The 15,640-nt window shown below is 36.1% G+C and overlaps 1 protein-coding gene and 1 long non-coding RNA gene across 2 annotated transcripts in view; one reads left to right on the top strand and one right to left on the bottom strand.

Annotated features, from left to right (window-relative positions):
• Nucleotides 1-15,640, bottom strand: part of LOC309489940 — a 275,593-nt gene that overhangs the window by 252,328 nt on the left and 7,625 nt on the right. The gene's annotated exons all lie outside the window — the stretch shown is intronic.
• The window catches only part of ppfibp2b (PPFIA binding protein 2b), a 56,158-nt gene continuing 40,673 nt past the window's right edge, over nucleotides 156-15,640 (top strand). The window contains exons 1-2 of the mRNA XM_082158885.1: nucleotides 156-286; nucleotides 11,835-11,942. Of these exons, the coding sequence (XP_082015011.1) occupies nucleotides 11,879-11,942 (64 nt within the window). The 5' untranslated portion in view covers nucleotides 156-286; nucleotides 11,835-11,878. The remainder of the gene's footprint in view (nucleotides 287-11,834; nucleotides 11,943-15,640) is intronic.

The raw sequence follows: 15,640 nt of genomic DNA, 5'->3' as shown, positions 1-15,640 counted from the left end.
ACCTCCTCGTTACCTATACCAAATTAAAATTGTTCCACTATACTTTGACCGCATTATTATGACTAAAGTGTTACTTTAATTTATTTATTTTAATTATAATATGGAAATCATGTGGCGATAAGTCCCGCCCCTTACAGCACATGACAGGTGATTGGTCAGATGAAATGTACCTCAAATGGCTTTATTATATTGGAGCAACGCAGTTCGATGATAACAGAGGAGCGGGATCCAGCTGACAACAAGAGGATTTAAAATCGGCCAGGATCGGGAATTACTTACAATACAGGTACGTTGAATTTAAAAAAAACATCCTGCCAACATCCCTTTCTTAGCTACAGAACAACTTTTTCGTCATTTTAAGCAGTTTTAGATAGTCTTTCGCATGTGTAATGTCATATAAATTATCAAGAAAGTTTAGGTAACGTTACTGTAACGGTTCCTCGTCATAAATTTAATTTAAATTAAATCACATTGATTGATCATTTCTGCCATTTTATTATTATTATTATTGATAAATTTGTGAGTTGTAGCTACTATATGGGATCAGAATTGTCTTGATATTTTCCATAACATGCAAAAAATTTAAATGCATTAGCATAGTGTTTGTGAAATTTAATACCGAATGCAAATAAGTAGGCAATATATGAATACATATAAACTTTAAATGCGAGTGAATATAATTATTTACATTTATATATTAGTACACCAATTAGCTGTAATGATGACCATGTGAATTATATTATCTAATGCAAATAAGTATTTGATGAAAACATAAAAACGTCAAATGTGAGTAAATATAAATCACTCCCATTTAAAATCTTCTTGTATTACATTATATAGTAGTAGTACACAAATAAGCTATACTATGATGATGACCAAAGAGAATAATCACTGACCAGAAACTTAAACTCAAACGTGATTGGTCTGTCAAATCCTGAAGGATCTAGGAGGTAGATAACTGGGTCATACAGTGCAGGATGAACGGTCTCAGATTAGCCATTATCTGAACGAATATTCACAAAACATTCGGCACTGAAGCCTATTACAGTTCTTGTCTCTGCCTGTTACCATTCATTGTCCACGTTTGTTTTACTGCCAGTTTTTATTATAGTGCATAAAGCCTCTTCCTTCAGTACTGACCCCAGTGGGCTCAGTGAGCAGCCACACTCTGTGCTGCAATGGAGATTTCACTTGGTAATGACTGTGGGGTTCAACAAAGCTGTCTGTGAAGATCATGTGCTTAGAGAAAAGGATAAAGGCTTTTTTATTTGTCCACTTCCCCAGGCGTTCTGAAAACAGCACACAATTGCATTGCACTTTGATGACACTACCGTTTGTTTGCCAAATTAAAGCATTTAGAAATAAATAGTTAACTTGTGGATGAACATTTTAGTTGTTACAGTACAGATTTTTGTTTAAATAACCATGTGATAATGTGTAGTCTTGAAGTAGCTTAACATTTCAGAGATGTTTAAGGTTGAATCAAGCCTTCATAACCTTTGACTTCTTTCTTTGACCCTCACCTTTCTGTATTCGGAGAAAGAGATTTTGAAATCTAGTGAGATTATCGCTCACGGTTTAGCCGTTCTTAGCATCTTAGCAGTTTCTTGTCAATGCAAATTAAAAGGAAGACATTGATTTCTGATTGATTTTTTTGTTGTGGTAGCAAAGTTGAACAAGAGTAAATGGTTTATGATAACAGGTGAAGGAGAGCATTCATATAGTTGTTTTGAACAGACATATAGCCCTCAGGCTCTTCTACTGTGTGATTATTACCGTGCCCTTATTTCCATAGAGGTGCACACACACGTCCTGATAGACCAGTTTTACCACAACCGTTTCATTCCCAGAACGATAATTTGAAAATTTTAGTGATTCTCTCACTGATATCAAGTAGTTAGCCTAGTTCAAGAGATAGTTCACACAAAAATAAAACGTCTGTCATTATTTACTCACCTTCATGTCATGCCAAAACCGGATATTTAGAAGAACATTTTGCCTGTACATTCTCAGAAAAATGGTGCAAAAAGCGGTCACTGGGATGGTACCCTTTAAAGGGATACTCCACTTTAAAATGAAAATTCTGTCATCATATACTCACCCTCATGTTGTTTAAAACCTGTATGAATTTCTTTCTTCTGCTGAACAGAAAGGAAGATATTTACAGACAGGTACCAGACAGTTTCTGGTACCATTGACTTCCATAGTATTTTTTTTTTTTTTTACTATGGAAGTCAATGGTACCAGAAACTGTCTGGTACCTGTCTGTAAATATCTTCCTTTCTGTTCAGCAGAAGAAAGAAATTCATACAGGTTTTAAACAACATGAGGGTGAGTATATGATGACAGAATTTTCATTTTAAAGTGGAGTATCCCTTTAAAAAGGCTCTAGTATGTACCATTTAGGTACTAAAATGTACACGTTTGGCACCAATAAGAACCTATGAGGTACTAATATGCACTCCTCAGGTACAAAGATGTACCTTTTGAAAGGGTGCCGCCCCAGCAACAGCTTTATACTGTAATTTAATGGTGACCAAAACAACTAAATAATGATGACTGACAACTAAATAAAATAAAACTAACTGTTTACTGAAGTTTTGTGCAGTATTGTATAGGGATTCAATCATTTCTCCAGCGCAACCTTTGAAATAGTCCAAAAACTTAGGCAGCTGACTTGTTGCCTCGCTGGTTTATCAGGCCATGACTTTTCAGGCAGCGTTTGCGCACGAAGGCACCTCATGAAATTGATTTGGGACAGACTTCTGAGGCAGCGTAACTGTTTAATGATCTACAGCAAAATAGAATGAGGTTTGGTGATAACTAAGCGAATATTTAATGACTACAATAGTAATTTCTCGCTAGAAATGACATAAAAAGTAGGAAACGTTGGTCAAAAACGTACATTTAAACACAAACTGACCACCAACCGCAACTTTTAGACGCCAGCTTTATTTTTAAGTGCAATTGTCACAGAATGGAAAGCACAGGATTGTGGGATATCAAAGGCAGTGAAGGATATATCTATGCTGCCTTCAAAAATTGATCAGATCTGAGGAGACAGGAAGTGAAGCTAACATTGGATTTGGATGTGCCTTGATGCCTTCCTACCCTGGAATGCGTCATCCGAAGGCAGCGTTTTTAAGCTTTCGGATGCAGTAATTGGATCATTCACTCAGTTCTCTTCCTCACAGGGCTCTCTCTAAAGGCGGCCGCACACCGGACGCGCAGCTCAGCGCCGCGCCACGCCACGTCTAGGACAACTCTCACCTGAAAATCTGATAACATCAGCAATTTTCTGATTTCTGTAAATAAATATAAAACTAAATGTATATTGCAGCACATGGTGAAGTCTGTATATACATTAACTACGATTTGAGACACATAAATGTAAATTTTATATAAAACTATGTAAATGGCGCTCTGTGGCGCGGCAGGATTTTGAACACGGTCCTGAGCCGCCGCGGACAGACGCCGAAAGGCGCCGTCGGTGTGTGTACTCTCATATAATGTATTCGAATTTAAAAGACGTGGCGCTGCGCGGCGCGCCGCCGAGCTGCGCGTCCGGTGTGAGACCCCCTTAAAGCATTATGGGAAATGTATTCTTAAAGCTGAACAGCATTATATCAAGGCAGTTTAAACTGTTTCTATTATTATTATTCAAACCTATTAAACATTCATAACTAGTATTATATTCAGATCAACCCCAATACATTTTTAGTGTTTGGACATTTCTAAAAATATCTTCTTTTGTATTCCACAGAATAAAGAAAGTCATACATGTTGGGATCAACATGAGGGTGAATAAATAATGACATATTTAATATTTAAGCAAACTGTCCCACTGCAATGCAACCTTTAGTGCGCTTTTGTTTTCTGAGGCTTTGGAAGGCTTGTAAAGTTAAATGCAGTTTAATGAGCGTCTACTTCAGCTGCCACACTTGGAGCCCTTCACATGAATGCTTTTCTCACTCTTTGATTTAGATACCATCCACTAGGCTTAGGAATCGAGATCCAATTCCCAGTTGCATTTTGCACTGAATACTGTAACCTAGAGGAGGAATCTAACTTGAACGTCTACAGTTGGCATCTGACTTTCTGTGAACCCCGTACTGAGGACTGAGGTAGACAGCTGTGGAGATCCCATGCAATATGCATTGGGCAGTATTGATGTCAGGGACCTGTAGGACAGAGCCGTGACGTTTTGCCCCATGAGCAGGGTTTTCCTGTGCCGAGTGGCTCACTGACATTTTCACGGGCCTTGGCACCACAGTCGAATGCACCTGCTCAGGGCTGACATTTCTCTTGTTACTGTGGAGGAGTGCAGCATTCGCCCCATCTGCCAGAACGCATCCGCTCCGGTGAGTACAGCTCAGGATCGAACTTACAACCGCCCACACCGAGTCATGAATCATTCCGCGTACAGATGTGCGAGTGTGTAACATCAGAGCTGTTTTGATCTCTTGGACATTCTGACGTTAATATGTGTGGAAGTGTTATGCGAAACGTCTTTACTAATACGACGAAGCTTCCTCTCTGTCTTCCGCTTGTTGATCACGCTACTCCTCCTGTGGTGTATAGTCATAAGGCTCTGCAACTCTATCCCCTTGTTATTTGAACCAGGTTTGTTGTGGATGACTTAACGTGTTTGAAAAGTAACCTGTTTTGAGAAGGTAGCTTGTGGCAGAGCATAAACCTGCTCGTGAAATCACACAAAACGTCCAGATCCCACGGCAATGAGGCCTTGTCACATTGTGAACTGCGCTTCAGGTCACCTTTCTAACATTATAGTGCGGTATGTCACTCCGTCAGCTGCTTACTGAACACACACACACACACACATTGGGATGGTTTAATGCAGAGTGCTGAGTGGGGACGGTTAAGCTGTTTGAGGACTGCTGTCTTTGATGTTCTCATATTAAGCTGTGTTGACGTGCTGAGTTTATTGGTCTGACACCTAATGCTGATGCCACTTCCTCCCCCTGCAGTATTTCTGCCCAAGGCTGTTTACAGTATGTGCCATTTTTTTTTGTTTTACTGTACATAGTGGGGATTGCTAACAACATGGATGGAAAATACGTATATGGAGTGGCTCACAGGCAAATTAATAACAATTAAAAATTATGATTAACATGGTTTTAGGTTTCAAATAATACCATAGTTGGCACGGTGGATTTATTAACATAATATTTAATAGTATATTTTTATATACACTACTGTTGAAAAGATTGGGGTCTGTAATATTTAATGTTTTTTGAAATAAGTCTCTTCTCACCAGTGGATTTATTTGATCAAAAATACTGTAAAAAAAAACAATATTGTGAAGTATTACTGTTTTCTATTTGAATATATTTTATAATGTAATTTATTTCTGTGATGCAAAGCTGAATTTTCAGCATCATTTCTCCAGTCTTCAGTGTCACATGATCCTTCAGAAATGTTTCTACACTGATTTGCTGCTCAAGAAACATTTCTTATCATTATATCAATGTTGAAAAAGGTTGTGTGGCTTAATATATTTGGCGAAACATACAGTTTTTATATGAATGCAACATTATAAATGTCTTTACTGTCACTTTTGATTTAATACGTCCTTACTGAATAAAAGCATTCATTTAATTTAAATAAAACATTTTACTGACCCCAAAATCTTTGAACAGAAGTGTGCATTTATGGGAACTGTTTTAAAAGAAAAGCTTTTACATAAAAGTACATTTTAATATACTGTATACATATAATGTTTATGTAATATTTCTTATTAGTATGTAATTGATATAATAATATATCATATTTTATATAGCCTACATTGTATATATATTAATATTTTAACAAATCATGGGAACTGTTTTCAAAAGAGGGAAACTGCCATTTAGCCTCACTTATAGCCTCAGTAATAATTCCTCACAATAAGTGAGGAACCATTGCTTACCAATACTATAAAAAGTTATTTAAAAACTGCTATACATACATAACCTACAACAAATTTTGAGTTAATTAAGTTCCTTAAGTGATACTAGATTTATATTTGAATGTCTGATTTACTAATCAGATTTAAAGCCTATTCACACAGAGAATAATAACTATAACGATAACTATATTAGTGTCCACACAGCGGACGATATCGTTCTGTTTGTTCTTAGAGCGCGCTGCAGTTTTGTCATCTGTCACTTTAAATGCTCGAGCTCTTTAAAGCAGGATGGATTCTGATTGGCTCTTGGAAATTATTCTGAAAGTTATTCCAACGATATTGTTTCTCAGTGTCGTCATATGTAGTTGTGGACTCTGCCATTCTTTTATTTTTAGATACATTTTTAGTTTACTATTTAGTATAAACTATATCGTTATTGTTCTTGGTGTGAACAGGCTTTTACTAATGTTTACTCAGACTCATTAGTGCGTCTGCTCCAAAGTCCAAATATTTCATGGTCACAGTTTTCCTGTATTTTAGTAAAGAACAACCTTGGATGAGCCCGTTTATCATTAACTGTAATGTAGCTCAAAAATACAGGGACTTCCCGCAGGAGTTTCTGGTTTCCTCTTCTAAACATCCTGGAGTAAATTAAGGAGAACAGTTATTCTAACACCACATTTTGCTTTTTGGCACCAAACGCTGCACGGCTCACACTCTCGGGCAGTTTTTGAATCACATGATAAATAGCAGTAGCTTGTTAAAATCAAAGAATTAGTTTGCTTGTTTGGTTTCACAATATTTCAAAGGGTTTTGGATCCAACAGATCTATAGATTCTTGAGTGTCTGCTTGTGAGTGATATCTAGAGCAAAGCAAATACTTAAGTATTGTCAAAACTTGTCACATGTCAAAGTAAAGCAAACAATACTAGACTAATGTGTCTCACGAGGTGAATCTCTCGAAAACATGTCCAGGTCACATTTCACTCCAACTCAAAAATATGTTTTATTTATATTTTGCATGAATAAAAAAAAAGTTTTTTCTTTTTTTCTGCCATTTGGCATTGTTTTCATACCATAAAAAGTACATATACAGTGTTGGGTGTAATGCATTACTAAGTAATTAATTACTGTAATTTAAATACTTTTCCCTTGAAAAAGTAAAGTAAGGGTTTACTCTTAATTATTAATTTAATTACAGTTACTTCTGATTTCATTGCATTAAATGCTGAATAGACAATAGTACAATTTTATTGAAAACAATAGTGGATTTAACATCAAAATAATAAAATGTATATGTTTTTAATGTTACCTTCTCCCTTTAAATACTTTGGTCAGTTCAAGAATAATTTATGCACATTTATATTATTTATTTGAAAGAGCAGTTTCATGTCTACCCTTGCATTGTTCAACTGGTCGTGGTTGATATGGGATTTAGAAAGTAATTATTAATAATGCAATACAAGAGAGTAATTACAGTAATCTAATTACACTGTTGAAGATGTAAGTTAGTAGCTAGTAATTAATAAAAAATTTAGAGCAACTTAACACTGTATACACATATATATATATATATATATATATTTTTTTTTTATAGTCTTATACTGATACTAATAGTAAAATACTGTAATGATGGTTGAAACAAGATTTTTACATTTTCTGAAGAAAATGTAGGTGGTGCTTACAAGAGTCGTGAAAAGGTCACCTCCACAAGGCAGATTACTATGGTATTCAGGGTAAAGTCTAAATAGCCCAGTAATTTCTCTATGATATCCTGGTCTCTAAATATGACTCTTGTCCCTCCTTCAATGTAAGTCTTGATATTATAAATTAGCAAAGTGAGGGATACTGTAGGTGGGATCAGGTTTAAACACTTCATTGAAATCAGTTTCCCCTCTCAAAGCCTCCTCATGAATAACCTGTGGTTTGGATGGCCTTGCAATCTCTGAGAAACAGTGTGAACGGAAATATTCAGAAAGAATGCAGTTGTTGGGTTTGGGCGGAAAGAGTGATTTTTTTTGTAATTCAAGGTCCAGCTGTTTCCAGGTTTCGCTGTTTGTGTTGGCTTATCAGGGTTTTGTAAACACAGAGGATCTAAGCAGCCGGGGACTTGAATACCGTCCGGCATGTGATGTGTGTGTCGGCTCGGTCACACTGTTGAGTATCAGGAACACTGAGGGCAGGGGCTTCTATTGGAATGTGTCAACACTGATAGAAGAAACACTGACTTACTGTGAGTTGTATTAGCTTACTTTTCCGCTAGACAAACATTTGAAATATTTGTGTGCGAAACTTAATAAGTTAGATCCAAATGCATTTATAGTACTGATTATTTTACTATAATTAATGTAAAATAATCAGTCATTTTCGATAAACAGAAATTCCCAATTACAAACTCTACACACATTTCATTGTTGTGCGTGTTTTGTTGCTGTTTTTGTTATATTGTGCCAATAATTAATACAATATTACAAATATTGCTTTTAATATTATACTAATTATTAACATAGTAGTAATATAATGCTATATACAGTATATACACACACACTAAATTTATTATATTATTGATTGTTATTATATTAATCATATTTATCATATTGAATTAATAATATTATATATTTCATAGCCTATATATTGCTGTATTAACTACTGTGTGTGTGTGTATATATATATATATATATATATATATATATCGACTGTATATAATGTATATATAATTGTATTATATTAATAATACGAGTGTTGTTTTAAATATAACCGTTTATATGTATACGATTACATTACATTACACTCACCTAAAGGATTATTAAGAACACCTGTTCAATTTCTCATTAATGCAATTATCTAATCAACCAATCACATGGCAGTTGCTTCAATGCATTTAGGGGTGTGGTCCTGGTCAAGACAATCTCCTGAACTCCAAACTGAATTTCAGAATGGGAAAGAAAGGTGATTTAAGCAATTTTGAGCGTGGCATGGTTGTTGGTGCCAGACGGGCCGGTCTGAGTATTTCACAATCTGCTCAGTTACTGGGATTTTCACGCACAACCATTTCTAGGGTTTACAAAGAATGGTGTGAAAAGGGAAAAACATCCAGTATGCGGCAGTCCTGTGGGCGAAAATGCCTTGTTGATGCTAGAGGTCAGAGGAGAATGGGCCGACTGAGTCAAGCTGATAGAAGAGCAACTTTGACTGAAATAACCACTCGTTACAACCGAGGTATGCAGCAAAGCATTTGTGAAGCCACAACACGCACAACCTTGAGGCGGATGGGCTACAACAGCAGAAGACCCCACCGGGTACCACTCATCTCCAGTACAAATAGGAAAAAGAGGCTACAATTTGCACGAGCTCACCAAAATTGGACAGTTGAAGACTGGAAAAATGTTGCCTGGTCTGATGAGTCTCGATTTCTGTTGAGACATTCAGATGGTAGAGTCAGAATTTGGCGTAAACAGAATGAGAACATGGATCCATCATGCCTTGTTACCACTGTGCAGGCTGGTGGTGGTGGTGTAATGGTGTGGGGGATGTTTTCTTGGCACACTTTAGGCCCCTTAGTGCCAATTGGGCATCGTTTAAATGCCACGGCCTACCTGAGCATTGTTTCTGACCATGTCCATCCCTTTATGACCACCATGTACCCATCCTCTGATGGCTACTTCCAGCAGGATAATGCACCATGTCACAAAGCTCGAATCATTTCAAATTGGTTTCTTGAACATGACAATGAGTTCACTGTACTAAAATGGCTCCCACAGTCACCAGATCTCAACCCAATAGAGCATCTTTGGGATGTGGTGGAACGGGAGCTTCGTGCCCTGGATGTGCATCCCACAAATCTCCATCAACTGCAAGATGCTATCCTATCAATATGGGCCAACATTTCTAAAGAATGCTTTCAGCACCTTGTTGAATCAATGCAACGTAGAATTAAGGCAGTTCTGAAGGCGAAAGGGGGTCAAACACAGTATTAGTATGGTGTTCCTAATAATCCTTTAGGTGAGTGTATATTGTATTATATTATACTAATTATCTCTAAATTCTGACTCCATGAGACTACTCACTAGTATGATCTAAAGGCCAGAAGAATTTGGAGTATGGTTTGTATGGTTTATATGGTAACTTTGATATTTGCATCACATACTGTTTCTATAAAGTGCTTTAACTGTAGTTGACTGGCATTGAGCTCAGGTGAAACACACCATACAATATATGGAGAAAACTATACACAGATGGAGCGTTTGAATGGGGAACTGTCCACAGTGAGAAATTAAGAACCTAAACAACCGAAGAATCTCTTGAAGTGATTTGTCAGGTTAACATTATCTTTGTCAGACTGATTTAATTGCCTACACTGAAATTGCTGAGTTTGTGGGTCAGATAAGAGCGCCGGATGTTCTGTTGTGGGTCAGGAATCTAAAAATGGTTGTGATTTCTCATAAATGGCTGGAGAACATTGAGGGATTAGATGTTTGTAAGCACAGAAATGAACAAACCTGCAGATTATTGGACGTGAGACGAAAAAGAGAATGGGGAAACTTGATTTGATAAGCAACAGCGGTATATTTCTTTGCCCTACAAACTGCGCCACCTTATAATAAGTGAAGAGAGACGAAAAAGCCTCATCAGCTTGATCAAATAAGACGTGACTCCTTTTTTAGGGCAGATAGCACATGACAGAAAGCCTACACACCCTTATCTGCTCGAACAACTGGGGTGTGTGCGCAATGCTTGAGGTTGTACTGGATTTTCCATTTTTGCTTGCATTAAAAAGCATGCTATCTATTAATGAACAGCACCAGGCTGCGCTCATCTCTTCTTGTCATTTAACTGAAGGCTTGTATTCACATTCTTATCAGGGCCGTGATTACAGCGCTGTTGTGTGTTTCAGAAGCGAAAGATCCCACCGCCCCGAATAGAGTCAACGCTCTCTTGTCGTGTGAGGCTAAATTAAGCAAAACATAATGAACAGCATTGTGGGCCGTGCACCCTTTCAGCACGGTGGCCCTCGACAGTTGCCTTTTGTGACCCTCCACCCGACTGGCATGTGTCCCGGCTTCCCACTTACAAGATTACAAGTAGGTTAAATGTTCTGTTCATGATGTGGCCTAACATTTATCCAAATTTAATATCCAGTCCTCGAAGTTGGCCGGCACTTCTATATTTTAATCTGTGGCGTAACCTCATTTTTTCTTGCATACCGGCACTTCTCACATGTTCCTGGTTGTGGATTCCTATTGAAATGACTTGTCCGAGCAACGGTAAATGTGACCGGACCTTTACTCTGGGACAGAAACGGGCTTCCATAATTTAGAGATGCCTCTTTGTGCTTGCTTATGTGTGTGAGGCTAAATATATGATGTATGAATGTGCGTATATTACACACGCCACAAGGCATGACAATAGGGTGAAACTTGACCCTGACAAGCGTAATCATACTCAAATTTCCCTCCATCACTGAGGTCCTACAGGGAGAAAGTCAACCTGCCTCGGGATACGTCAAAGCAGAGAGTCAGGGGTTAAAGCTTGGGAAAATACCAGCTCTTAATATTGAGACCATTTTATATTATAGCTTCAGAAAGCATGCACTCAAACACATACAGCTTTCCAAGTGGCATTTTCTATAAACAGACTTGTCAGAGTGGACAGTATGATTTGTATTTACATGTTGTTGTATACCACATTTGCTCAAGGGAATTTATGTAATGTCAAGTTAGATTGGCATCATTGTACATTACAGTCAGGAAAGCTGCAGTCTTAGACACGCCAAGCTGCTACTTGTGTCAGATGAGATTCATGGTATTAGTTCACACACAAGATTAATGTTTTTACTCCACCCTTAATTTCGAAACACACTTTCCCAGCAACTGTAATTGTGACTTATATTCGTAATGTTGCATCATTATATGACACATTTTTGCAGGTCGCTGAGAAGCAAACCAGCAGATGCAGTAGACGGCTGGCGCCATGGCCTCAGATGCGAGTCACATGTTAGAAGCAGCCTTGGAACAAATGGATGATATAATTGCTGGTAAGACTTTAGTTTAGCTTCAAGTCGATTTGAAATCCTCCTGATGAACTCAATTACAGAATAACAAACAGGATATGTCAAAATAGCAATTTTAGTTTCCCACAAAAATGGGTCGGGTAAAGGTAATCTTGCAGTCTGTTCCTGATTGGCTGATTTTCAGGAAGCGATCAGATAAGGGTCTGCTCCTATACAATGTTTTTTTTCTGCATATCTCTTGATCTTTGCATGCTAATTGGATTCCCTCAACACTACATGTGTGAAGCTTTTTGAAAGGATTACATGGTGTTGGATATTTTGAAAGAAAAGTACTTGCCAAACAAAGGTAAAGCTAAATGAAAAGCCTCGGATAGTTAAAATGTGCGGCTTAATGATGGGGCTGTCAATTTGATATGTTAATTTAGTTAATTATATTAAAATGATGCATTAGAAAATTAATTCATTTAATCATGCCCCTGCAAAACAAAGGCTATATAAAACATTCCATCTGCACTATTATATATAACTATATATATATATATATATTTGTGTGTACTGTATGTATGCGTGTATATATACAGTATATATATATATATATATATATCAAAACTCGACCAACTAGCATTTAATGCTTTTTATTTATTAATATATATATATATATTTAAATTCATTAATGTATTGATTTTTTTAATAAATTGATGTTATGTGTTAATTATATATGCATATCATTATATTTTAAATATATTTATAGATTTTTTTTATATATATATATATATATATATAATATATACATTTATATGTGTGTGTGTGTGTGTGTATGTTTGGACCAACATATGGACCAGTTATTTTAAAACGTAATAATGATTTACAAATATAATTAAATGTATATAATATATATACATAAGTAGCCTATATAATATAAGTATATAATTTATTTTATATATTGATCAGCAGCTCTATAGCATGTACAGTCGATTAAGATCTATGTTTAAACATATTGTACCCATGTTAAGTTACATAATGAGTAGCATTGTAGGGTGTGCATCTTTACAGCACAACATTTTATAACAAAGCAGAGTAATTGGCTGCCAGTTTCGGAGGGAAAACTCTTAACAGGGCTGGGTATGGAGAGGATGTGGGGGCCGTGAAGCCCCTCAAGCATTCTCAGCGATTGCCAACATGATTTAACTAATAGAGGATAAATGTTTAATGTGGGCAGTCAACAAATGAAGGCTGGGGGAGGAACGGAGCGGAGCGTGCAGTTTGCTGCCTGTGAGACAGAGAGAGGTCCAATGCAGTGGACTCAGCTAGTCTGGACTGTGACAAAATCTGTGATAAACACTGTTTATTTCAGTTTCATAACCTAAGGTCATACTACCATTAACATTTAGGCAAAACAGTGTTGGCTTATTTACTTTTAATGTGGGATAAAAAGAGCAACATAGTGATCTAAAGACCAATGGCTCCTATTTTTGATAGGCATCATATCATTTTTTGATATATTCATATTTTAATTTAGCAAGGAAGCTGATCAAAATTGACAGTAAAGACATGTATGTAATAAACGAGTTCTATTTTAAGTAAGTGCTGTTCTTTTGAACGTTCTATTCATCAAAGAATCCTGAAATAAATTCAATTCAATAAAGCAGCACAACTGTTTTCAACATTGATTATAATAATTAATGTTTTTTGAGCAGCAAATCAGCCTATCAGAATGATTTCTGAAGGATCACGTGACACTGAAGATGCAGTAATGATGCAGAAAATGCAGCTTTGCATCACAGGAATAAATTAATTTTTTTAACATACTTAAATAGAAACCAGTTATTTTAAAACGTAATAATGTTTTACAATATTACAGTTTTTATTGTATTTTTGATCAAATAAATAAAGCAACAACATTTTAAAAAAAATCATTAAAACCCTCAACTAAATATTATTAGAAAATTTGTGTTTATTGTGTTAAATAATCTGTTTTTAACTACACTAAACTATTTGTATTGATTATTTTCGCTATTGAATACAATACAACTATATTGTCATATTTCATAAGTCATCCTCCATGTTGGATTTTGTTGTTTTACTGAGCTGGGACTCGATAAGGAAATACCACATATTTATTTATTTAATATTTAAACCATTTTGATTGAATTTACAGCTGAAATATCATGTTAGCGTATAGCCTATGTAAAATTATTCATACCGTGATATAAGAAATGGATTGCATACCACACATAGTCTATTAGCTGAGTAGTCCTGCATGACATGAGTTATAATTGTACAGAATGAAGGCAACATGTGCCAAATATTACAGATGCAGGACTTCAAATAGCACAGGCTTATAAATCAATTGCTTAGGAATTTAAATCATTTGAAACCATTAATGTTTAGTAATCAAATGTCATACAGTGAGGCTAATCCTGGATCTAGACTTTAAATGAGTGTCTGTCTGTGTGTGTTAAGAATAGGAGGGTGTGACGAGAGTTGACCACAGGCATGTTTTGTTTTTTTGACTTTATTGTCTGTTCAGATTTACTGGACAGAAATTCATCTTTAACACTGGCATAAAAAACAGATACATCAGACAACACTGTACAAGCACATAATAAAACACATGGGGCATACATGATTAAAACAAAACAATATGTCGCGTCTTCAGGTCTGCTGAGTGAACTGACTCGTGACAATGAAGGACTGTTGTTGTTCTAAGAGTTTCTCATGGTTCTTGAAATGTCTCCTCCTGCTGGTGGATCTCAATTACAATAAAGATGATCCAACATCTGGCATTATAGCCTTATTTGATTAAAATAGTTTTTTCATAGAATTTCCAATTCCAATTTCTTTATTTTATTTTAGGTTATTTTAATTTATTTTAGGTGTTTTTGTATTTTATTTATTTTTATTTTTTAAGCCGATTTTATATTTTATTTAAGGTTATTTTAGGGGATTTTGCATACAAATTTTTTATTTAAGATGATTTTATTTTTATTTTATTTTATTTTCAAAACCTAAGGGATATTTGTGAGCATGAGTAGCAGAGAGGGGCGCGACATCCCCCACCCCTTCATTAAAGAAACCAATGAGGTCATTTCATGCTCTCAGCCAAGCAAAACACTTGCGCCTGAATGCACAAATTACACATTTATATAAACAGTTATGCACATTTTGTCTCACATTCTTTGCACTCATACTAGCAGAAGACATATGGAAACGATACAAATCTTACATTAACGAGACCTGATTTTATTCCACTTAAACTAACGGAAAATTGTATAACGTAAAAATTGACACCGAGGCCATTATCCACTTGTCAGCTGTGTCTCTCTTTGTTCTTATTGGTGATTCTGCTGTTAAAAATGGAGCGATGTCATCATAGACTTTTAAAGTGTTATAGAATCCTGATGGTTTCCAGATGTTCTGGTGCTTCCTGTATATTTGTTACGTCTCATTCCATAGTATCCAGATGGGGACAGTTGGAAGTGTTGTTGTGCGAGTTGATGGATCCGACACGTGGCTGCAGCGGTGTGCTGTGGGTGATGGGTAATATGATGTGATGATGTATGACATGGCGTGATGGTGAATCTCTCCTGCACTCTTTGCCTCTCAAGTCACTTTTTGCCCTGTTTGTATCTTTTTTCACATACACTGTAAAAATGATGTAAACAATGATTACTGGAGTACACTTTACAAGGAAATACTATTTAGTATTATTTTAGTTTTAG

This window comes from Leuciscus leuciscus, assembly GCF_965113295.1.
Source record: "Leuciscus leuciscus genome assembly, chromosome: 25".
In the NCBI taxonomy this organism is placed as follows: domain Eukaryota; kingdom Metazoa; phylum Chordata; class Actinopteri; order Cypriniformes; family Leuciscidae; genus Leuciscus; species Leuciscus leuciscus.
Note: the sequence above shows the minus strand (reverse complement) of the source record. Positions and strands in the feature narration are given on the sequence as shown.